The 23,818-nt window shown below is 44.7% G+C and overlaps 1 protein-coding gene and 1 long non-coding RNA gene across 5 annotated transcripts; one reads left to right on the top strand and one right to left on the bottom strand.

Annotated features, from left to right (window-relative positions):
- The first annotated feature begins 835 nt into the window (after window positions 1–835).
- Window positions 836–19,323, top strand: sec24b (SEC24 homolog B, COPII coat complex component). Of its 4 annotated transcripts, none has more exons than XM_034543576.1 (23): window positions 836–1,095; window positions 1,727–2,407; window positions 3,023–3,145; window positions 4,502–4,636; window positions 7,274–7,357; window positions 7,790–7,953; window positions 8,312–8,496; window positions 8,597–8,699; window positions 10,033–10,156; window positions 10,257–10,366; window positions 10,628–10,740; window positions 10,818–10,936; window positions 11,577–11,632; window positions 11,702–11,908; window positions 12,022–12,145; window positions 12,626–12,784; window positions 12,878–13,162; window positions 13,713–13,888; window positions 14,989–15,126; window positions 15,219–15,323; window positions 15,919–16,011; window positions 16,411–16,514; window positions 18,302–19,323. In XM_034543576.1, the coding sequence occupies exons 1-23, from the start codon at window positions 1,020–1,022 to the stop codon at window positions 18,411–18,413; spliced, it is 3,576 nt and encodes a 1,191-aa protein (XP_034399467.1). In that variant the 5' UTR covers window positions 836–1,019; the 3' UTR covers window positions 18,414–19,323. The 4 variants fall into 4 exon arrangements, with proteins under 4 accessions (XP_034399467.1, XP_034399466.1, XP_034399468.1 ...); XM_034543575.1 differs by having other exon boundaries at window positions 10,030–10,156; XM_034543577.1 differs by lacking the exon at window positions 4,502–4,636 and having other exon boundaries at window positions 10,030–10,156.
- LOC117737564 lies at window positions 7,067–7,803 on the bottom strand. The gene is made up of 2 exons (XR_004610046.1): window positions 7,687–7,803; window positions 7,067–7,380 (listed from the first exon to the last, which is right to left on the bottom strand). It is a non-coding gene; the product is annotated as an uncharacterized LOC117737564 (long non-coding RNA).
- Window positions 19,324–23,818: the final 4,495 nt, after the last annotated feature.

Raw genomic sequence — 23,818 nt, 5'->3', positions numbered from 1 at the left:
GCTGGAATGCCTCAGTTGACTTGCACTCATTTTGTTGACTAATCGATTATTTGATTTATTCAACGGATCTGTAAAAGAGAATCACACAAAGGTAATCTTGTGTTTGCCAAAGATGTGCTCATAAGTCATTCGGAAGCATAAAAAACGACTAGTAAAATGACTTAATGGTTTCACAGAAGTGTAAATATATCAAAAACACTTCCTTGTGCTCCCTAAACCAGGCAGTCTCTTAGGGTAAGTAGGTCACGGAGACTGCAGGTGTCTTTGAAACCACAAGCAGCAAACACATCTCTGTCCTTTACTCAGGATGACACATTTGTTTGATAAACGTCACCCATGTGTTGTTTTATCGATGAATCTTAGCGGCATTACTTTATTGGACATTTTTGTAATTTCAATGGTTTACATTGTCCCTGTAAAATAAACAAATTAAATAAATAAATAAACATACAACAGAAACTGATGAAATAATAAAATACAAGCTATATGCAATGTCTATTTTACAAACGAAATGTATTTTCGCTACAGCAGCATCTATACATACAAGTAAAGCAATATTAAATATAAAAATGCACACTGTATACAAAAAATAGAACGGAATAATATTAAATTAACTAACAAAACAATGGTGAAAAAATGTAAACAATGTCAGTGTGGTGGTTGATTATGCTAGAGGTGGTTTCTTTTTCGTCTAATTGCATTGTGCAAAAATAAAAAAATAATAAAATATATTTATCATTTAAAAAAAATTCCTAGAAAGTATTTTCATTGAAATAATACACTTGTAGACTTATAGTATATGTAGTTGCGTAGACCATCCGCCAGAGGGCGTGAAGGCCCCACAGCCAGGAGGAGGTCCGTTAAGATCCTCCAGCTTCAGCGCTCAGCCGAGCGGTCCTGGTCCAGTCTGTCCGGGTCTCTCTGCCGCATTCCTTCAGGGGAGGAGGAGTAGGAGGAGGGGGACATGAGGAGTTACCCACCCGTTTGTCCGTGGGCGTGAGAACGGGAGAGACCGAGCGATGTCTGCGCCGGGATTCACGAACCTCAACAGCTCCATCAGCTACGGACAGAACCCGGCGACCCCCCACCGGAACGGTAACGGCTGACGGTTGACTGCTAGCGGCTTGACGGCCGGCAGGCGGCTGGTTAGCCAGCTCGCGAGCCTCCGCGTGCTTTAACCCCCTCTGGCTAACGGATAGTTTGTCTGGCGCTGTTGCTTTATTTATTTATTTATTTATTATTTCCATGATGTGGTACAACTGTTCTCTGGTATCAATCAAGATAAATAACCCTCAAGTGTAAATCAGGATGACGTCAGAAGTCGGGTGAAACGGGGGCTTTCGGGTAATGCTAGTCGTGGGCTAGCTAGCTAACTAGCTTAAAAGCTAAAGTACAACGTTAACTGTGATAAATGCTAGCTAGATAATAGCGGTGTCACGTGACTATATCCGCGTTGCATTGTGGGTCTGATTAACAACCAGTCGGTTAAAAGTGTCACTGATTTTAATTTCGTTTTTTTATTGATGGTTGCTGTGCCTTTAATCAGTTGAGAGCTAACCGGGTATTAAGCCTCTCGGCTGCTAATGAAGCTGTTTGCAGCTGATGGTACTTTTTCTTTTTTGTGTGTGTGTGTGTGTGTGTGTGTGTGTGTGTGTGCTCTCAGCAGTTTATATACATTTTGGACCCTAAGTACATGTACGTGACAACCCCATCTCCTTCTCTGCAGGTCCAGCACAGACGTACCAACCCATGCATCCACCCACAGGCTGCTATGGAGCCCCACCTCAACAACAGAGCTACCCCACTATCCCTGCCCACCCGGCTCCTGTTCCCAGCAAAGCACCCATCACGAACAGTGCCCACAGTGCTAACTACTACCGGAGCAACCATCATCAGCAGCAGCAGCAGCAGCACCTCTCCCAGCATCATGTAGCACCCTCCCCATACAGTGCTTCCCCAAGCTCTGCTCCTCCTTCTCAGACGTACGCCACCCTCCCCTCATCAGCACCACCTCCATCAAATGCCCACTACAGCCAACAGCCATTGCAGCAGCAGCATCATCCGCCGTATGCCCCCCCGGGATCCTATTATGGGCCGCAGTCGTACCACGCTCCTCCGGCACAGCAGTCCCAACAGCAGCCCAGTTTGGTGCCTGCGCCGGCCGTCGGCCCCGGAGCGCCCGTCTACCCGATCGTTTCGTACCCGTCTGCGCCAGGAAGTAGCCAGTTTGGCACACTGAGTTCCTCCCAGAGCGCCGCCGCGCATGGAGTCATGCCCACCCAGATGGGGGCCCCCCTACATCAGTACGGCACCACCCGGCCAGCCTCCACAGCAGCGGTGCAGCCCGGGTACGGCGTGGCTCCTCCAAGTCATCTGGCGCCAACCGTCAATGGTCAAGGAGGCACGGGTATGTGTGGCTAGAAGGAGACGTCGCTTAGTCCAGAGCACTATGTGCATTTGGCGTTTGCAGAAGCTGTTTAATGGTATCGGTGAAATAGTTTATTACCATGTGTAAGTTATATCTTGATATAACTTTAAAATTAGCTACAGAACTAAAGCGGCTTAGTCCCATACCAGTTTTTACGTTTGTATTTGTGCCACGACTCCTATAAAACTCCATGTTTGTATCAGCCAACATAAGACCAAAACAAATATTCTAAACAAACTGGCACACACACACACACACACACACACACACACACACACACACACACACACACACACACACACACACACACACACACACACACACACACACACACACACACACACACACACACACACAAATAAATAAATCCAGCAGTCCTAGAAAGTTGAGAAGACTGCCTGAAAGTTTTAATAGTTACATAAATAGTTTTCTGATTGGTGGATGTTAGGAAATAAAACAAACGGCAGTTAAAGTACTGAGTGTTTCGCTTTATGTCGGAGTCGGAGCTTTGTTTACCTTTCTCCTGTTGGAAATGGCCCCCTGTTTTTGAATTTTTTGTGTGCGTCTTTTTGTTGCCCTCTTCCAAACCCGCAGGCCACCAACACTATGACCAAAGCCAGCCGGCTTCTCTGAGCTACGACTCCTACGGCGACGCAGACCACCCGCCCTCAGGAACCCCTTCCGCTTCAGTCCATTCCTCACCGGGCCACCATCAAGGTAACACAACATTTGACCTTTTAACACATTCACCAAAACAAAGGAACGCTGCCTCTTGGATGTATGGGCTTTGTGTGCGTATGTTTCTTTAAGAACAAAGTTGGATCTTGTTAAACATTTGAGTTGCAGATGTTTCGAAAAAATACTTTTGTTGAAACGTTGGAGCCTCGACATGAAGCGGTTTCCTGTTTTTGTTTCACCGCGGCCAGAAGGAACCCCTCACCAGTGCATTAGTTTCAACAGGTGTCCTTTTTGTTTGAGTTTCGGTTAAAATTTCAAACCTTTTTCTAACCTGCTTTAGTTTTAGTGTGTGTGTGAACGAAAAGTCGTTAGAGGGCCAAACGACGGCGCTCGGTTCTGCTGGCGCAAACTCTTCCACGAGTCTTTTGAATATAAATGTTTGAACTCTGTGTAAATGGTTTACATATTCTCATCTGTGTGTGCTGCAGATTACGCCTGGTACATTTCCACACACACACACACACACACACACACACACACACACACACACACACACACACACACACACACACACACACACACACACGCAAATGTGCAGGTGCGAGTACTTATACAAATGTGAGGGTTTCAAGTTGGTTTTAAGTGGTTCGTGACCCTGACTGTTTCCACTGCCGGTTAATCCACGCCTGCTTCGCACCCAATTCTGTGTACATGTGAGGTTTAAAGTTGTTACTTTTATTTTGTCGTCGACTTTTGAGGGGGCCTCTAAAATGTTGTTGGTTTCACGTCGACTTGGAGAAAGAGTTGAGGCTAATCCTGGAGGGTCTGTGCCTCCGATGCATGGAAGCACAGATCGTCCGTATTGGTCTTAAAGGGCCAGTGCACCCCAAAATCTCCTCTTACCTGTAGTTCTATGCATCCGTCTAGATTGTTTTGGTGTGAGTTGCTCCAGCTGCAGAGATGATTGCCTTCTCTCCAATATAATATGGGACTATATGGCCCTCGGCTTTGTGGTGCCAAAATAAATACCTAAAAAAAAAATTATGATTACGATTTCTTCCCAGAAATCTTGACCCCCGGTTACTCAAGAGAAACTGTGACCTCGTCAGCAGTTTCGTGCAGGAACTATTTTCATGCACACTTCCTTCTGCACGGCGAGACATCTCTACGGCAACAAGCTACTCGCATTTGATGAATTTCACTACTACGAAAGAGGAGGAAATTATGCATTTCATTTTAGCGTGAACTCTCCCTTTCTGTTGTTGTTGTTGGGGAAACCCACCACCAGCTGCTTTGATCAGTCACTGGATGAAGATGATGACGCATCAGGTCATCGATCACCCAGTCTTGACAGTTTTCTCGTGTGCCCCCCCCACCCCACCCCCCTTTCAACAGGCATGCAGTATGGATATGCTGCAAATAGTGGAGCTAGCTCTGCCTCTGCCGCCACCTCAGGCCCGGCCGCAGCCCCCTCGTCATCCAGCTCTGAGGATGATGACGATGATGATGATGAGGAGGATGAGGAAGCAGGTCTGCTTTAGCTTTTATCTCCCCATAAACCCATTCGTTACCACTTTCTTCGTTACCACTTTCTCCACCCCCATAAACCCATTCGTTACCACTTTCTCCACCCCCATAAACCCATTCGTTACCACTTTCTCCATCCCATAAACCCATTCGTTACCACTTTCTCCATCCCATAAACCCATTCGTTACCACTTTCTCCACCCCCATAAACCCATTCGTTACCACTTTCTCCATCCCATAAACTAGAGCTGCACCGGTTGCAGAGCTATGATTGACAGCAGACACAATTCTGTCACTTTTTTTCTTTTGTGGAAAATGTAAATTCAATAGTGTGTTCATGAATAAAACATCGACTGTGACATAACTTAGTTTCTCCCAAGTTAGAGGACCTTCTCTCGCTTGCTCAAATCTACACGTTCTTTTTTTAAGGTCGGTCCTTCACGACTTATTTTGGCCTTCGCTGAAGTATGGCTGCACAGCTAAGAGACCAGGAAATGTATATACATGCATACGTGTTACCATTATAGGTAAAAGGGGACTCCACATGCTGTACATATTGAACTATTTACATCTTTACAAGCTGTCCGGTGCTCTGCTTTGTGTAAACGCAGCCTGCAGTTGAAGTTGAACAGAGGTTTTGTCCCCGTGACTGTTGGTCTCACCCGAGGCCTTCGGGCCTCCCCAGGAGCACGTGACGTGAAATGTGTATTAAAAAGGGGGTTTTGATGAAATGTCACCATTTCAAGCCGACACTGGGTTTCTTATCCCGATGGAGGCGTGATTTGGAAACTCGACAATTTTTTTTTTTTTTTTTTACAGTGTAGTTTTTGGGCAAATTTAAAGATTGGTTGAATAGATTAAAGTGTAAAATAAACAATCGTCAATACCTTGCATTACAATGCAATTGCATTAGTATGCTTACAATCATTGAGGCTGCATTTAAATATCTCTTATGTATGCAGTGGAACAAACAACAGCGTATTCTCCTGTGTGCGTGTGCGTGTGCGTGTGCGCGTGTGTGTGTGTGTGTGTGTGTGTGTGTGTGTGTGTGGGGTTGTTATGCACCACTCAGGTGCTCTGCTGATGACTCCCTCAGGAGTTGTGTCATCAGAGTTTAGCATGTTTTCAGATGCAGCTGAAGGCTCTCTGTGCACATGTCTGCTGGCCTGAGAGCGCATGGCAGCACAGCCGGCTCTCATTTACACCTCCTAAAAAAAATTAAAAAATAAGAGAGAGACTCTTGTTTTTAGCTTTCTGGTCACAGTTACAGTATGCGGCCCGGAGAGAACCTGTTATCGGTCCCTAGAGAGGTCTATAGGTAATCAGATCAGTGACGCTTATGGGGAAAACGCTGTTGCCCACCGTATGAATGGAACTTTAATTACTTTTGTGAAAACTGGCTAGCTCCAGCAGGAAGAGGTGGAGGAAGAATCTTCGCGGAGGAGGAAGGCTAAGCTGTCCTCCTCCTGCTCCTCCTCCTCTTCCAGAGCAGATAATCTAGTGGTCTACTGGTCCGCTTTTAGATAATTGGATCCCGCCCCGTCCAATGAGCTGCCTGCCAGAGGGCCTGGCGTGTCTCGGCTCGCCGTCCCTCTCGTGGGCCCACGTGGATTAACGGGGTCATTCAAATATTCTACTCGTGTAATCCTTCTTGAAAACCCGATTTTTTTTTTCCCTTTTATCGGACATGAGAGTTAATTCAATTCAATTTATTTTTGTGGAGCCCAAAATCACAAATTACAAATGTGCCTCCGCAGAGGGCTTTACAATCTGTACACGTACGACATCCCTGACCTTTGACCTCACATCGGATCAGGAAAAAAAAAAAAAAACAGAAAAAAAACGTTAATAGACCACAATGCACTGCATCCACGAGACTTCAAACATGCCCTTTTGTGTCGCCTTGTTGCCCCATTGGCAAAGAAACCTGCCGGCCATCTGAGTTTGCTCCACCGATGCATCGCTCTTCACTCTTCAGTGCGCCGCCTACTTTATAAACCCTCTGTGCTTTTGTTAGGTCGCTCTGGGAAATGTACGACAGACCAGCACGTAAAGTCTGTGGAGTCTCCGTGTAAATAAACGCTTAATGTTTAATATTCACTAACGTCGCTCGGGGGGCCAAACAAATGTTCCTTCCTCCTTTTTTTTTTTAAAAAACATCAACATTTAAAGTGTTGAGGATCGCACTTGAAAGAGTTTAAAAAAAACAACTTGGGTTTCTACACAAACTCCCAACATAAACCTACTACTTTTTAATTTTTATAAACAACCTTTTTTTGTTCGGCGTTGATGAATCCGGTTGTTCCATAAGGAGATCCAAGTGTGGAAGAAGTGAGCTGCTGGCTGTTAAACATGAGAAGCACTTTCATCCTCAGAGGCCTGAAGGGAGTCCAAACACGGCTTCACAGTCAAACTAACAACTGCTTTTTAGTCCCTTTTTTTTTTTTTTTTTTTCTCCCCTTGTTTCATTATTATCCTCTTTTTGACCCTCCGGCCTTTCGTTTTTTATTGACTCACAGTTGTTGACCTTCATTTTCTCAAGTCTTTGTTTTTGTTTTGCTTCTTTAGTCCTTTTTGTTCTGTCCTTGTTCAGCTCACATTGATTGAATTCTTCTCTCTGTGTCACTCTTTCTCTCTCAGGTGGTGACACTTCCTCTTCCAGTACTGGCAGTGCCTCTCCGGTGCCCAACAGCTACGATAACCTGGAAGGCGGCAGCTATCCAGGTACAACACACATACCGTTTCATCTGAAACGACACAAATATGTTTTATTCCTTTTTACAACTCTATATAATAAGACTTCCATTAGGTTCCTGGTGCAGCCGTCATTGTAAATGCATCCCAAGGTAACATTTTGATGCAAACGCAAAATAATTATTATAAATAGCTAAATGTCGGCGCAAACCTAAAAAAGTAAAAGAGATCCATACAGGAGAGGTGATATATTCTTGCACTTTTCAATTCATGTAAAAGCTTGTGACGGAAATGGGACACACACACACACACACACACACACACATACACACACACACACACACGTATAATTATCATACCTTTGCACTTTGTCGTAATCGGGTCAAAACCATCAACCCGTCTTCCAAACGAGCATCCGATGTCTTTAAAAAGCTGAACTCTCTCTCTCTCTCTCTCGTCCAGATTCCATGCCGCCCTCCAACCACATGACCAACCAGGCCGCGCCCTATGGTAACTATGGTTACCCCGGCATGCCGCCGGCCTACCATCAGGGACCGGCCGCCGTCACCGACTCGTCCCCCTCTCACGACCCGTACGGCCAGTCCAGCTACCAGCAGTACTCCCAGGTGAAAGATCTCCTGGATTTGAAGTGTTTCAGAAGTCTGTTGTTGCTTCTGTGAACATCTGTTTCTGTGCAGCCTTCTTGGATTTCCTCTGAGTTTTGTTTTCCACTGTTTTGGTTCACTCTCGCCAGCTGATGATGAAGTTCGGACACTCGCGTTTCAGTTGTTGTCGTCCTCTCTCTCTCTCTCTCTCTCTCTCTCTCTCTCTCTCTCTCTCTCTCTCTCTCTCTCTCTCTCTCTCTCTCTCTCTCTCTCTCTCTCTCTCTCTCTCTCTTGCAGCAGCAGCAGCTGTTGTGTTCTGGCTGTGTTGACACATCGGTCCTGATGAATGAGTAAAACATTTGATGTGTCTCCTCTGCAGCCGTTTCCAAACATGTCCCAGCTGTCTGCGGCCCTGGGGGGGCTCAGCGGGGTGCCGGAGCTGGAGGTGGCGGCCCTGAGGCCGGTCAACCTGCTCCAGGAGAGGGACCTGCTGCCCCACAGGCCCCTTGAAGCCCCCGAACCCAACCTCAGCCCCGACCTCAAGAAGGTCAACTGTTGTCCTCAGTAAGTAAAGCAATATTTCTCTCTTTCTTAAATACTCTGAAACTCTAACTCTGTTATTGTCTAATCTGTGTGTGTGTGTGTGTGTGTCTCTGCGGATCAGGTCCTTCAGGTGTACCCTGACCAGCATTCCTCAGACCCAGGCTTTACTCACCAAGGCCAGGCTCCCTCTGGGCCTCCTCCTCCACCCCTTCAGAGACTTACAGGTATGATTTGATTTCCAAACCCCCTAAAAGTTATATTTATAGTTTTATTGCATCAGTAAATACCCCTCTTCTGAAGCGTTTACGTGTCCCACTGAGAAATGGACATGATTTCAATGTTGCCTCTTATGCTTTTGCTCTCGTGTGGATTTATTGTCTATTCATTGCCCGATTTAGACCATGTTTTATTGTGTTATGTTACATAGTTTATAAAAGCCTGTAAAACCCTGTAATGTATAAAACATGAGTCACGCACAACCCTGTGTGTTTACAGTACAGCTGTTTATTCTTTTGTCACACAGACACATTCTGTCTAAACGTCTGAAGATGTAATACCAATAACTGATTCTCTAAGCGTCTTCCCTGGAACTCTAGTCCTCCGTTTAGCTTCGCGTTGGAGACGTTGAAGTCATGTGACCTTTTTTTATTACCCCGATGGTTGCTCTTTTACTTTCGCCGATTTTGCATTCACGCGCTTCAAAACTCATAAAAGGGGGTTTCATGCTGAACAAAAACATGTAAACCAAAGAGCGGCGCTGACTTCCTGGTTGGCCTTAAAGAATCCGTCTTCTCTGCGGCGTCTATTATTATTATTATTATCATTATATAAAAACTTGGCAGTCTTTGTCCTCTCGTGGTCGACCGGTCATGAGTCTGTTATGGAAGCTCTGTGAGACGAGCAGCTGCAGTGATGAGGAGGAGGAGGAGGAGGAGGAGGATGATGATGATGATGATGATGAGGAGCAGGAAGATAGGCGAGTATTTATAGGGGCGTTAATTGATGTGGTGTCGGAGGGCACCAAGTGTTGGAGACCAGGGACTGAAACCACATGAGACACAGTGTGGCTGGAAGTTTTGTTCACTCAGCTTGTTGTGAATTGGTCAAATATGTATTTTAAGTCCATTTACAAGAGACTCGCATAATAAAATCTGTGTTTAGCCTCGACAACCAAGTGCGTGCGTCTCCTGTGGACTTAATTTTAAAATTCCCACGCTACAACAACCACAGCTGCTGCTTTCGCAGTCGGAATGAAAGGTTTCACACTCGCCTCACGCTGCTGCTGCTGCTGCGCCACTTGCCAGTTTCACTCTCCACAACTCATTTTGGTTCTCCTCTCACTTCACACTCCTCGGTGTTCAATAAGAGGCCCGATTTGAGAAGATTTGACATTCATCGAAAATAGAAGAGAGAGCGGAGACGGAGCTTCTCTTTAGTGAATACAGAGAGCAATGCTTTGGAAAGACTTCCCTTTAAAAAGACACTTGTACTTTTCCAGTATTTACTCTTTTTCTTCTTTTTTTATCTCTCTTTCCTCTCCCCCTCTCTCTGCAGCAGTTACCGGTGATCACGTCGAACACGATCGTGCGCTGTCGCTCCTGTCGCACCTACATCAACCCGTTTGTCACCTTCCTCGACCAGCGCAGGTGGAAGTGCAACCTCTGTTACCGGGTCAACGACGGTACGAGCGCTCCCCTCGACGGACTCGTTATTGTGCCGCGGGCGATTCTGCGATCGCGCCGCGTCAAAACCTTTTTTTTTCTTCTTCTCCCCTCGTTCAGTTCCAGATGAGTTCATGTACAATCCGGTCACCCGGTCGTATGGCGAGCCCCATAAGAGGCCGGAGGTCCAAAACGCCACCGTGGAGTTCATCGCCTCCTCGGACTACATGGTAAACGCCAACGTGCCTCTTCTGTCCCCAGATTCAGTGTGATTTGTCTGGGCCACTAGAGGGCAGTCTTGCCTCTGTGCCGCAACATCTGGAGCCAAAGACGCTTCTGCTGTGTGAAGTTTGAGTTAAAAGAGAAAAGAAAAACAAACTTGACTGCTGTGAGAATGAACTCTTACAGACTTGGAATTAGACAATGAACACATTTCCCCGTCTTACTAAGCGTGTGTGTGTGTGTGTGTGTGTGTGTTTTTGTGCGTGCAGCTGCGGCCCCCTCAGCCGGCGGCCTACCTGTTTGTTCTCGATGTGTCTCACAATGCCGTGGAAGCAGGTTACCTAAAGTACTTCTGTGAATCACTTATGGACAACCTGGACAAGTGAGTGTTGTTGAGGAAACAATCTCATGAGTTGGTTACCGACAAAGTTACTGACAAAGGGTTGGTATGTGCTTCAGGTTGCCGGGCGACACGCGCACCAGGGTGGGCTTCCTCACCTTCGACAACACCATCCACTTCTACAACCTCCAGGAGGGGCTGTCCCAGCCACAGATGCTGGTGGTGTCGGACATCGATGGTACGTCTGTTTATCCTCTAATGGTTTGGTGTCTAAAATACATTTAAAAGAAAAGAAAAGGTTTATTTTATTTTTTTCATCCAGGAATAAACGAGGTGTGTTCTTTATCTCGGTGTTAAAGTCTTCTATGATTTTAATTTTTAAAATAATTTAGATTTTTCACATATGTATGGCAGGGCAGAAAATAAAGTAAATCATGTGTCTAATTTGATTCGAAGACAAAGTGCCACTAAATTGTGAAGGCAATGTATTTTATTCTTTGATGTTTTGGTTGCTGGAGAAAATTTTTAAATGCATCCTGACAACAACTGATGCGTCTGATTGGACAATATCTATGACTACACACACACACACACACACACTCAAAAGCAAGCATTTTTACTGCATATAATTATTTTTTACCTACTGTACATTGGCCCAAATCTATTTTTATAATTGAGTACAGCCTGATCATTTTACAGTCACGGTGTGAAGAAAAAATGATTGTTTTTAATTTCAAAGTTAAATGACAAATTAATTACAAATTTGAAGCTATATTTTATCCAATTCTTTGAAATAGTGTTCAATGATACTGATTTGCACCACTGTAAAATCACCATGAATCTTTCTGTGATCCAAATGTCTGTTTTATTGTTTTCAGACATCTTCATCCCGTCTCATGACAGTCTGATGGTGAACCTGAAGGAAAGCAAAGAGGTAAAACCCTTTTTTTAAAGTGTTTTTTTTGTGCACAATAAATAGCTTTAACTATTTTCCTTCTTCCAGCTGGTGAAGGACCTGCTGACGTCTCTGCCGGGCATGTTCAGCGAGAGCAAGGAGACCCACAGCGCTCTCGGCCCGGCGCTGCAAGCCGCCTTCAAGCTCATGACGCCCACCGGGGGGCGCGTCACCGTTTTTCAGACCCAGCTGCCGACGATCGGCGCCGGATCGCTGCAGTCGAGGGAAGACCCCAACCAGCGCTCGAGCACCAAGGTGCGAACCGGAAGGCGGTTGAACTTTCTTCCTGACTTTATCGAAAAAGTCGCGGTGATCGGTGACGCCGTCGAGCCTCATCGGTTGTGTGCATCTCTTCTTTTTCTCTTCAGGGAGTTCAGCACCTCGGCCCCGCCACAGACTTCTATAAGAAGCTGGCGCTGGACTGCTCGGGGCAACAAATCGGGGTGGACCTTTTCCTGCTCAGCTCCCAGTACACTGACCTTGCTTCACTATGTAAGAAATGCATCAATGTCCACCTCTTTCGCCGTTTTGTCGCTCTTTGAAATATCTCAAGCAATTACTTATCGGTCAAAAATCAAATTCATCAACATTAAAATGCTGCACAGCTTCTTTTTTTTTTTTTTTTTTTGCTTGTCCATTCATTCTGTTTTAAAGTCGTTGTCTTTCTGTGTAATTCACGGTTGCAGATAAAGATCAGGCTAAACCAGCATTATTAGTATTTTACTATTTCGTAGAATTAGACTTTGGAGGATTGTTTCCAACTCCTGTGGTCAATTGAAGAAAGTTCCTTTTTTTAATAGAAAACTTCAAATTGAGGATTTAATTATAAATGTTTAATTACGACATGCATTCAAAGCTTTATTTGAAAACCTCAAAAGAAAAATGACATTTGTTCCAGCTCTAATGGAGGCCCACAGCACTATGGCACAAAAAAACCAGTGTTTCGTTAATACTGCTCTCCTCTTTCTTCAGCATGTATCTCCAAGTATTCGGCAGGCAGCATCTTCTACTACCCCTCCTTCCATTGCACCCAGAACCCAACTCAACTAGAGAAGTTCCAGAAAGATCTGGAGCGCTACCTCACCAGGAAGATCGGCTTCGAGGCGGTCATGAGGATACGATGCACTAAAGGTAACCGGGTCCCCGGAGTCACACAGACGGCCTATTTTTTTTAAAAATTTTTTAAAGTGTCTCCTCTACAAATGTCTCCTACACCGCCCTCAGGTTTATCCATCCACACGTTCCACGGTAACTTCTTCGTGCGCTCCACCGACCTGCTGTCCCTGGCCAACGTGAACCCGGACTCCGCCTTCGCTGTCCAGATGTCGATCGACGACTCTCTGGCAGACTCGTCTCTGGCCTGCTTCCAGGCCGCTCTGCTCTACACCTCCAGTAAAGGAAAAAGACGAATCCGGGTCCACACTCTGTGTCTGCCGGTGGTCAACCAACTGAGCGACGTGTACGCCGGAGCGGACGTTCAGGCCATCACTTGTCTGCTCGCCGACATGGGTGAGTGTCGCGTAAACCAACGGCGGGCAGATGTTTTCCCTCCCGGTAGACGTGACGAGGACTACAACCCCCTCAGTCAGCAGGGCAGTCAGGACGGTGGTTATGAAACCGTATGAGCTGATGGTCCTCGTGAGGGAGTGTATGTAGGAAGGAGGTCGAGTTGTCTCCTCGCTTCCCTCGCTCGCTTCGCCTCTTCCTTGCGTCTCAGCTCCTCCCAGCGAAGGATGTAAGAGAGGGATGCGAGGAAGAGGCGAGAGGACGGAGGAGATTTCTGGGTCACCCAATGACAGAGGAGCACAGAGAGGGCTTTAATTATGTCACCAAGAGAACATTGGAAAACTCTGACTGTCGTCGTTTCCTGCACCCACTCCTAGGACATCTCAACATAATATTATAGAGAATCAGAGTAGAAAAGTTGTCTTTGCAGTAAAAGAATGGCTTAAAAAGACCTATAAATATGTGCATTTCCTGTCCTCACCGTGAGGTGCAGGCTTTGTCTGCACTAACGCGTCGCACTGTGTTCTCTGAACCTCGGCGGTCGCCTCTCCAGCCATCGACCGCTCGATAACGTCCAGCCTGTCGGACGCTCGCGACGCCCTGACGAACGCGGTGGTGGACCTGATGAGCGCCTACAAGAACAACGTGTGCAACCTGCAGCAGTCCGGCCTCGTCGTGGCCGCCTCCATGCGCCTCTTCCCCGTGTACATCCTCTCTCTGCTCAAACAGGCGAGTCCGTCTGCACACACGCACACACACACACACACACACACACACACACACTTTGTCCACGCAGGTTTATTACGGGCCACATTCCACGTTAATGCCCCAGTAATCCACCTCCGCATCAGGGTTACACACCCTGAAGAATGAACCTCTCTAGACACACACAATACAAGCTGAAATGGTCAATTACTGTATTCATCCTCCCAGGACTTGTTCATTCATACATCCAGGGTGTGTCCACGCTGACTTACTCTCACGCTCTTTGCGTCATCTGAGACTAAAACCCCTCGGGGGTCCGACTACGTCAGGATGCACCCTGAACAATTATAACACAGTGCCCACTTTATTGAACCCTGAGCCATGAATTAAAGTACAATTACAGATTGTAAACGGCGTCATCAGACCTGTTTAATCCGCCTTCATTACACTGTAAAGATGTTCGGATGGTTCTTGTAAGCACTTTAAAAGGAGAGTTTTTTGAAGTGTAGTTGTCTGAGGTATATCAGTCGCTTTATTACCGACGGTGGACGCTCTTAGTCCGGAGATGGGAGCAAAGTAATCGCCCGCTGTGGATTTAGAACACTTAAAAAATAATCAATCTCAGCTCAAGTGTACTCTATGTTTAGAATATTTCAATGCTGTGACTTGCCGTCACGTAGACGAGCGGGGAACACAAGCCTTTGTATCCCTCCATGTACTCGTCAAAGACACAAAACTGTAAGTTTAAACACTTGTTTAGTGGCAAAATTGCGGTTTTTGGTCAAAGGGAGTCTGGTGTTTTTAAAGAGAGCATCGAACTGTCCACAGCAGTGCTTTGCTTTGGTACTCGTGTCTGTTTCTTCTAAACAGGGTTGTGGATAAAGTACCTCATGCAACCGCACTTCCCTTTAAACAATCTCATCACAACTCTGTCTTTTAGCAGACGTTTGTTCGATTAGAAAAGAATCAGGTCGGAGGCGTTAAATGAGAGTTTAACTCCATGTTGTCTGACCGTTTATAAGCTACAGTATCGGGCTTAAAAACAGGACTCGGCAAAAGTACCAAAACTGATGTATTAACGATCAACGTGCACATTTAAAGAAGTTCTGCGTTTGGCTTTCCAGAAAGCCTTGCGGACGGGCACCAGCACGCGGCTGGACGAGCGGGTCTTCGCCATGTGCGAGTTCAAGACGCAGCCGCTGCAGCAGCTGATGCGAATGGTTCACCCGGACCTGTACCGGCTGGACGACATGTCGGACCAGGTAGGACCCGAGTCGGCTTTGGAAGTGAAACATGTTTTCAAATGGAACAAACTTTGAGAGTCCTCCCCAACTTGTTTCTGTCTCGCCTGCAGGGGGCGCTCCACCTGAACGACACCGTGGTTCCCCAGCCTCACCTGCTCCACCTGTCTGCTGACAGGGTGACGAGAGACGGAGCGTTCCTCCTGGACTGTGGCAACGTAAGCTCTCGTCATTCGTCCGTGAGACGCTCTGCTGGCTGTGGCTTATCAATATAAATGTTTTTTTAATACTTCCCCCACGATGTGACGGGTTGTGTGTCAATTCCTCGCCGTGAACGAAGAATAATAATAAAAAGTGTCTTGGTGAACGCAAATGAGGACAGCAAAACTATTTTCTTTTTAAACATTTGTTTACAAACTCTCACGTGACTCGTGTAGTATAATCCAGTCTTATTCTCAGTACTTTCCTATTTAAGACACTTCACCTCGGAGGCAGGTGAGGGAAAAACAACGTTTTTCTTCACCAAAAAATCAATATAATTGAAATACAACCGCTCATTTCTGTGTAAGTATTTATTTTTAAACTATTCATTCAGCTTCTCAAAGGCCTAATTCCTCCGTCGGCTTCTTACTGTGTAGCGATTCGTCCTGTGTGTGTTTTAACATTTAAGGAAATAATCTCTTACGGGTGTATTTCTGAGCCTTTTTTTTTATTTTATTTTTTACTTTTTATTGTTGCTTTATTCACTCACAAACATTGAAATATGTTTACGAGTAGAAGAAGATAATTGATTCTCTCGTTTCTTGTCTGCAGGTGTTTTATCTGTGGATCGGCAAATCCTGCGACCACCTGTTCATCCAGGACGTCCTGGGCTTCCCCGACTACGCTTCGATACCCGCCACCATGGTCAGTGAGACCCCCCCCCCCCCCCCCCCCCCCCCCGAGGAGCATCCGAACATGTCAGAACTCCAATTTAGGGAAACGTTGGTGTTGTTTTTACCTCGCCTGACGCGATGCAGCGTTCACACAATAAAAAACAACGCTGCGTTTTTCTCTGTGTTGTTAAAACAAAAACAACTCGTGCAGCAGAGCAGATTTGCTGTTGTAGCTTTTTTTTTTTTTTTTTGTGTGTGTCATTACCACACGGGCGTGCTGGTGACACCCATAAACAAACGGCATTCATCAGCATTTGTTTATGCTGCTTATTGTGTTGTTGTTGTTTTTTTAGGACCACAGGCGTGAAAACAATGCAGCTGACGTTGTGCGTGTTGGTCCCTCTCTCTCTTTCTCTTTCTCCTAACCCAGACTCACATTCCCGAGCTGGAGACGCTTCTGTCTGAGAGGGTGCGAGCGTTCCTCGACTGGCTGCAGGACAAGAGGGCGTTCAGCTCCACGCTAACGGTCATGAAGTAAGCACCGCCGCACCTCTGGAGGGACGTCCCTCTAACACGCAGGCGCTCCGAGAGGCTTCCGGTTGTTCTTTTATTGTTATTGAGACAACGTTTTGGACATTTTGACCTCAAATTACCCCAAATGGAAAAATATGATGAGGAACTCTGAATCACCTTCGGGTTGTTGTTTATTTTTAGAGCCAAACAGATACTCCCTTTTGTTCTTCGCTCCACCCAAAAATGATGAATACATATTTCAATTGCGCAAGCGGAGATCACAGCCTATTGAGGTCAGAGGTCACGATCAGCCTGTAGTGGTGTCTTTGTGGGCAGTCGGGCCTTTAAGCACTAAAGATAAAGAGGTTTTTTTTTTATTGTCATTGTTATACAACAACATTTTCGTTTGATGGCCCACAGCCAGCCAGTAGTAGCAAACGACAAAGATAAACAATGTACAAGATAACAATACACAAAGATAAACAATGTACAAGATGACAATACACAAAGATAAACAATGTACAAGATGACAATACACAAAGATAAACAATGTACAAGATGACAATACACAAAGATAAACAATGTACAAGATGACAATACACAAGGATAAACAATGTTTTATCTGGCGCTGAAATGATATTAGTCAATAAATTACCAGGAAATCAATTATAGGTTATTAAGTAATTTCAGTTCAGTTCCCCTTTTGACCGCCATGTGAAATGTCTGTCAGCGCTCACAGAAAGGGGGCGTGGCCAGTCTGCCGGTTTCACTGGACTCATTCTCCCGATCGGTCGAAGGTTCACATAAAATAAAATAAAACCACCACAGTAAGCAGCAGTGAGGTCATTGATTGACAGCCGTGGTCGAGTCCTCCAGAGGGAAGGCGTTGTTTTGTGTTTCCTCTCTGCGCCTCTGTGGCACTGCCTTGTTGTTGTTGTTGTTGTTGTTGTTGTTGCTGTGTGAGGGTGTTTGCATAACTCTGACAGATGACAAACTCATGTGGTAAGTTGGATGATATTTCTTGAGATGCAGTTAACGAAACAAGAAGTTTGCCTCCAATAATAGTAAATAATAAAATAACAGTTATCAGTTTTGCTGTGTTTTTAAAACTTATTTTAGGATTTTATTTTCTCAATTAGTTATTTTGCCAATAAAATGACAAATGCCCTTTTTTAAAAATTATTTATTAAGTTGTGTATTCAGATGTCTGGTTTCCATCAAAGAAATCCAGTTTACTCATAAATCACAAAGAAAAGCCTCAAAACGGTGAATATTTGGCATATTGGCTGGAAAGATGCACAAAATGACTCATAGTTGCCCATTAATCTCCTTATTCTGTTTTAACTAATTGATACATTGTTTCGGCTCTAAATGAGATCCCTGAGTTTTCATAACGGACTTTAATCAAAGTAATAAAACGAAGAAGAACGAGTTAATTACATCAGGGGAAAAAAAGCAACATTTTCTAAAAGTATTCAGGTTTATTTTAGCCTCAACCAGTAAATGTGTATTTAACATTCGTGAGCTTTCAAGAGTAAGCTGCCTAAATAATTCTTCCCTTCTTTTAAAAATATATATTTGTACATCTGGTCCGGTGTTTCTCGGCACGGCAAAACTTAAATACACATTTCTATCATGATTTTTATGTTTTTCTAATTTTACTCTCCAGGTATTCACGTCTCTAAATGAAGCCAGCTGAATTCCCAAAACCCTCAAAAATATTTTTGAGTATAGTGCTTTTACCGAGACCCCAAACCTCATATTTCTCTTCCTGATTTTGAATAACAGCCTCTCGTCTTTTCCTGCAGGGACAACTCTTCGGCCAAAGCGTCGTTCTTCCAGTACCTGGTGGAGGACCGGTCCGAGGGGCCTTTTTCCTACAATGAGTTCCTGCAGCACATCCAGCAGCAGATGTCCTAGTCGGCCGTCCAGAGAGAAGCTCTGGAAGATAGAACCCTAGAGAGAGAAGAAACTAGCGTTAGAGATGACGGACACCCCATTCGCTGCTCCCAGACCAGTTTCAGCGAGTCCGGGTTTAGCCCCCCCCGCGCCCCCCCCCCCGCCGGTCCTCCGAAACAATCTCGTTTTAAAACAGATCCGAGGTCATCGGCCAGTCGGGATTTGACCACTAGAAAAAGGGGGAGGCGATAGCTGTAGAATAAGATTTAATCATGTGGCTCCTCGCCGCCTCTTAACCACTGTCGACCCCCGTTTAGCTTCTCGCCGACCGCTTCGCCCCCACGAGGAGAAAACGGGGGGCGAAAGTCGAGAAGACGAGACGCCGCCGCCTCGACGCGTTTTATTTCTTTTTTTTAGTTTCGAGTTGTTTCTTTTTTCGTGAGCCTCACATTTCACTCTTATTTTTTTATTATTATTATTATTATTATTATTATTATTATTATTATAGTTTTAAATTGTTATTCCTTTTTTTTTTTTATAATTTATTCCCCCGTTTCAATACACTGGAGAACGGTTTGTTTTGTTATTTCCGGCATGAAATACGAAACGCATGTCACCGTTTTGTTCGCTGCTAGTCTTCGAGCCGTAGACGACGACCGTCTGTTGTCACGGGAATATAATTCGACAGTGGTTGGATGTTTAACCCCGCCCCCTCCCCCTCATTGGCTCCCTCTTCTCCGCTCCGCTGTGTCTGTCAACGCTCTACTTTTCGATTTTTTTTATTTTTATTTTTATTTTTTTCAATTTTTATTTCTTCCGGGTCGATTAAAATGAAAGTCGCTCTCCACTTTGTAACTATTGAAAAATAATCTTTTATGTGCGATAATTTATGAACCAGCTTATTAAATAAAAAAAATTTAAAAAAATCAAACGGAGCTTTCTTGTATTTTTTTTTTTCATGTCGTGTCGACGTTTGGAAAACGATTTTAGGATTTATATTCACGGCTATTTTTAGAAAACCGGTTTTTCCGTGCACCGGCAAACTCTCGTTGGCCTTTTTGTCTTCGCGGTTCGCGTCATGTGACTTTTCAGGACTCTGACTAATCGCTGGTGCGTTTCGACACGTTTCCGTCTCCTCGTGACTCACGCACACATTTTACAGCCGCTTGAGAAGAAGAATAACTGGAAACACAGACCTGCTTGATCTATTGAGGCATAAAACAAACTGTTCCCAATAGTTCAAAGCTTCATTCATTTTAAATTTAAATTCTTAAATTAACATATTTTTTTTTTTAATGTTTATTTATTGTGTTCAAAGCCACCGTTATTTCTGCACAGTTTTGGATGACGAACAGGCGACACTAATATATTAATATTTATTCTATTTGTAGAATTCTCTCCCATTTGATCCGAACATTAACAATAACTCCGGTTTTAAGGTACGATTTATTGAAATTAATTCATATTTTTCAAAATTCACAACAACGCTTTTTATCCATATTCAATCCATATTTGTTGGCGTTTAGATTTCACTGGTCAAATAACTGCTCTCTCCAGTATGAGGCCCTCTTCTAACTGCGACTCTTTTTCTTTGTTCTTAACTTTTAATCCACGTTGGAGGCGTCCATCTTTTTATTTTATGACTTTTGAGTGAGCGGTCCGAGTTTTACAACTATTTACCCTCACTTTCCAAAACGCAGTTAATGTTTAAATATGCTCAGCTTTTCAGACCAGTTGAAGAAGAAGAAGAAGAACTCCTCCTCCTCCTCACGTGAGAGAACCTGACGTCAACAGTAGGATCCAAACCGTAATATCTGTCCCAAACATCGACTCCGTCGTCCCTCTTTTCTATATATTCCACCAGTCGAATGAGAATCGCGTGTTAACCTTGTTGGTCATTTATCGGATAAGGATACGCTCCATTAATGCTGCAGATGGTTAAATATACAACTTATTCATTTTTGGATTTCCTCCAAGGGCGAAGACTGTAAAAGTATGCGTTGTAAAAACACAGTCGTACGGTTAATTAATTTTAATTGGACAATGTTTCCCACACTCCTCGACAGCCGTGAACGACGAGCCGCCGGTCGACTTCAGACTTCAGAGGTTTGTTTTCTTTTAGCCGTGAAACACTTTCAACCGCCTGCAGTAAACAAACACAAACAGACGTTTATTAAAATATTTATATATATATTTCTTTCGGTGCCGTTTCACATTTTTCTTTTCTCTCTCTCTTTTTTTTTATTTGTACATAAAAACATTGCAGAAAAAAGGGGGGGGGGGGAATAGTGAAATAGTCCCATCCAGCTGGAAAAGGGCGTTTTTGCATTCTTTTTCCCTCTTTTGCATATCTAAAAATAAATCTGACTTGCGATGCCAGATGTTCGTCACGCTCTCTCGGGCCGAAATGAATCAAGCGGGGAGGTTATTTTATTTTTATTCTGCTTCTCAACAACCTCTCTCTCGGTCTCCCTCTCTCTCTCTCTCGGTCTCTCTCTCTCTCTCTCTCAGTCTCTCTCTCTCTCACATAACAAACAACAAGTCGGTGTCGCTCTGCCAGATATATTTAAACTCCAGTTGGGACTGGTCCAACCCTTCACACACCCACTTCCAATGTGTCCAAACCCCCCCCCCCCCCCCCCCCCCACACACACGCACACACACACACACACACACACACACACACACCTCGACTCCTGGTCCAACTTTCCTCGTTACTACAAACCTCCTTTGATAGATTCAAAGAAGGTACGTTTTATCCAAAGCATTTCACGACATAAGCACAATAAGGCAAAAACGTTTAACAAACATGATTTAGATTAAACCAAAAGTGGGAAAAAAACAAACATTAAGAAATAAATATCAAATAATGTGAGCATGAAAAGGAATCATTCTTTCATTATTAGCATAATGTTATACCAAAAAATAATGCGTGTGTCCGCCGGGTGATTCAGATCCGGCGCCAAGTTTCATGAATATCTTTTTATATATCTTTTAATATCTTTTTTTAATATTTAAATATTATATATATATATATATATTTACAAACACCTTTTATTATTATATATATATTTTTTTATTATATATATATATATATATATTTTATTTTTTATTTTTTAATATTATATATATATATATATATATATCTTTTTAAATTTTTTTTTTTTTATTATATATATATATACAAACAAACAAACCCCTTTGAAAAGGTGGCAGTGAAATGAACTTGATTTCAGCTCGTCATGTGTCAATGACCTTATCTTAATAATATTCTGTCTTTAAATATCAAAGCTTTCACGATCTGCGTCAGTAAATCACGTATCAACTGAATAAAAACAACCAACATCATATGCACAAAGTATTTACATTTCTGATCTGAGCCAAGCGTTACGAGATAACCCCCCCCCCCCCACACACACACACACACACACACACACACATCTGAAAACCAGACGAGATGGTTGGCGGTCGGCCTCGAGGCCTCGTGCTCTCTGAGGTTTGATGCTCTGTGGGAGTTCCTCCTTCTTGGCCTCCTCCTCTACAGCGGCTCCTGTGTTCGTCCCCGGGAGCAAAACAATGGGGGATTGTTGCACCGGATGCACTTCGGATAGTCGCAGTCAAAATAGAGAGAGAGAGAGAGAGAGAGAACGTCTCTTTTGTCGTGGCTGAAGGGGAACATATTTGAGTCTGCGGGGCCCAGATAAGGAGCTCCAATCCGCCTTGTTTTCACCCCCCCGTGAGTCAGCGAGCCCCCCCCCCCCCCCACACCCCCCTCCCGGGTTCACACACGAGACGGGAAGACGCTTCATGTTTTGTCTTCCACCTTTTCGAGACCCCCGTATCCTTTTTGTTAAAGCTCAAGATATCCAGAAGTCAGACGCGGTAGCGAAAGAGTCGTTCGGTCCTCATCGAGTCTTTGTTGTCGCCGTTGTTTGTTCAGCTTTTTTCCTGCGGCGACCGATGGCCTTCCTCCTCGTCTTCCTCTTCCTCCGACAGCTTTTCCAGCTGTCGGGGGAGGGGGGGAAGACGAGGAGGAAGGCCAGCCGGGTTTAGTTTTGAGGAGTCGAAGGGCCCCCGAAACGAAGCGGCGACGTCGGGTTCACACGCAGTTTATTTCCATCTTTTTCCTCCCCTTCAAAAGATTTTTTGGTCTTTTTTTCGTCAAAGCGGAGTTTGAGTAAAACAAATGTTTAAATAAGGATTTACTGCTTTTTCGGTTCAGCAGCACAATGCTTCTCCCAATCTGTTGTACTTGGCCTCGCAGCATCAGGAGGGGGGTTTTCAGAGAAGTCCGTTACCTTCTGATGCCCCCCCCACCCCCCCCCCCCCCCCGGTGTTGGACGTGGTTCCTAATAAATCCGTCCCTGTGTATGTAGGAGATCCAGGCTTTTTTATTCTGCTCCTTTTTTTAAATACATTTTTCCTCTCTGTATTGGTTGGCTCTCGCGGACCGACTCAGGAAGTCGTTTTTCGCCCCCCCCCCCCCCCCCCCCTTTTTTTTTTTCCTCTTGAGCTCTTCCTCTGCGAGGAACAGAGCTGAGAAAACCTCCGTCTCCATCCGTGATCCAACATGGCTCCTAGACGGTTTTTAAAGGTGATCTCATACAGCTGGACATCTGGAAGGAGAGAGACCACATGGTAAACGCATATAAACAGATATTCCACCTGGCACAGGACCGGTGGAGGTACTGGAGGCTGCCTCTCCAGCAGCGAACACTTTGCTTTTTTTAGAGGTCACTTAAAGGTCATTTAAAGCTAGAGAACTCCCGAAAGAGCTTTTTTTTTTAAGGTCTTTTACACACCTTTTTTTCCTTTCATTCGCTTAATTCGCACGACAATATTATTTTTCAAACTGTTGTTTCTGTCCTAAATTATTTTTTTTTTAAAAAAAGGTTCCAAGAAGAGCGCCGCGCTTTTGGAGCTTATTTTCCCAAGTGGCCAAACGGTGGAATTACAATTTCACGTCCATAATTTACTTTTGGGAAAGAGACGTCTGTAACTCGGCGCACCAAAACCCCACTCCTTTCCGCTCTCACCTTTTCACAATAAAAGCCTTCTTTTATTTTCGTGTCGTTTGTTCGCCACGTCCGCGCCGCGTAAACGGCCTCCAGGCGCCAGCCTTTGGTTTCCGCCTCTCCCGGTTCAATGCGAATTACATGCTTCACTCCCAGATGTTTTTGTTTGACCGAGGGATGAGGCTCAAAGCCTCAGCCAATGAGGAAGTCTCTCTCTCCCAGGCGTTTCGCTTCTTAAATGGAAACAAGTGTCCGTGAATTACGAGGGTTAAAGGTCGAGGAGACGACCTCGGATCGGACTCACCGTCTCTTCTGAACACTAAACCCAGTGTTTGTCCTCCGGCGTGGTTAAACATCCTCTCTCGGCTTTTGTGTGGAGAGCAAAGCTATTCATGACTTTGTGACGTCGTA

The sequence above is a fragment of the Cyclopterus lumpus genome, chromosome 10 (assembly GCF_009769545.1).
Source record: "Cyclopterus lumpus isolate fCycLum1 chromosome 10, fCycLum1.pri, whole genome shotgun sequence".
Lineage (NCBI taxonomy): Eukaryota > Metazoa > Chordata > Actinopteri > Perciformes > Cyclopteridae > Cyclopterus > Cyclopterus lumpus.
The sequence above is the reverse complement of the archived record's forward strand: the minus strand, read 5'-3'. Positions and strand labels throughout refer to the sequence as shown.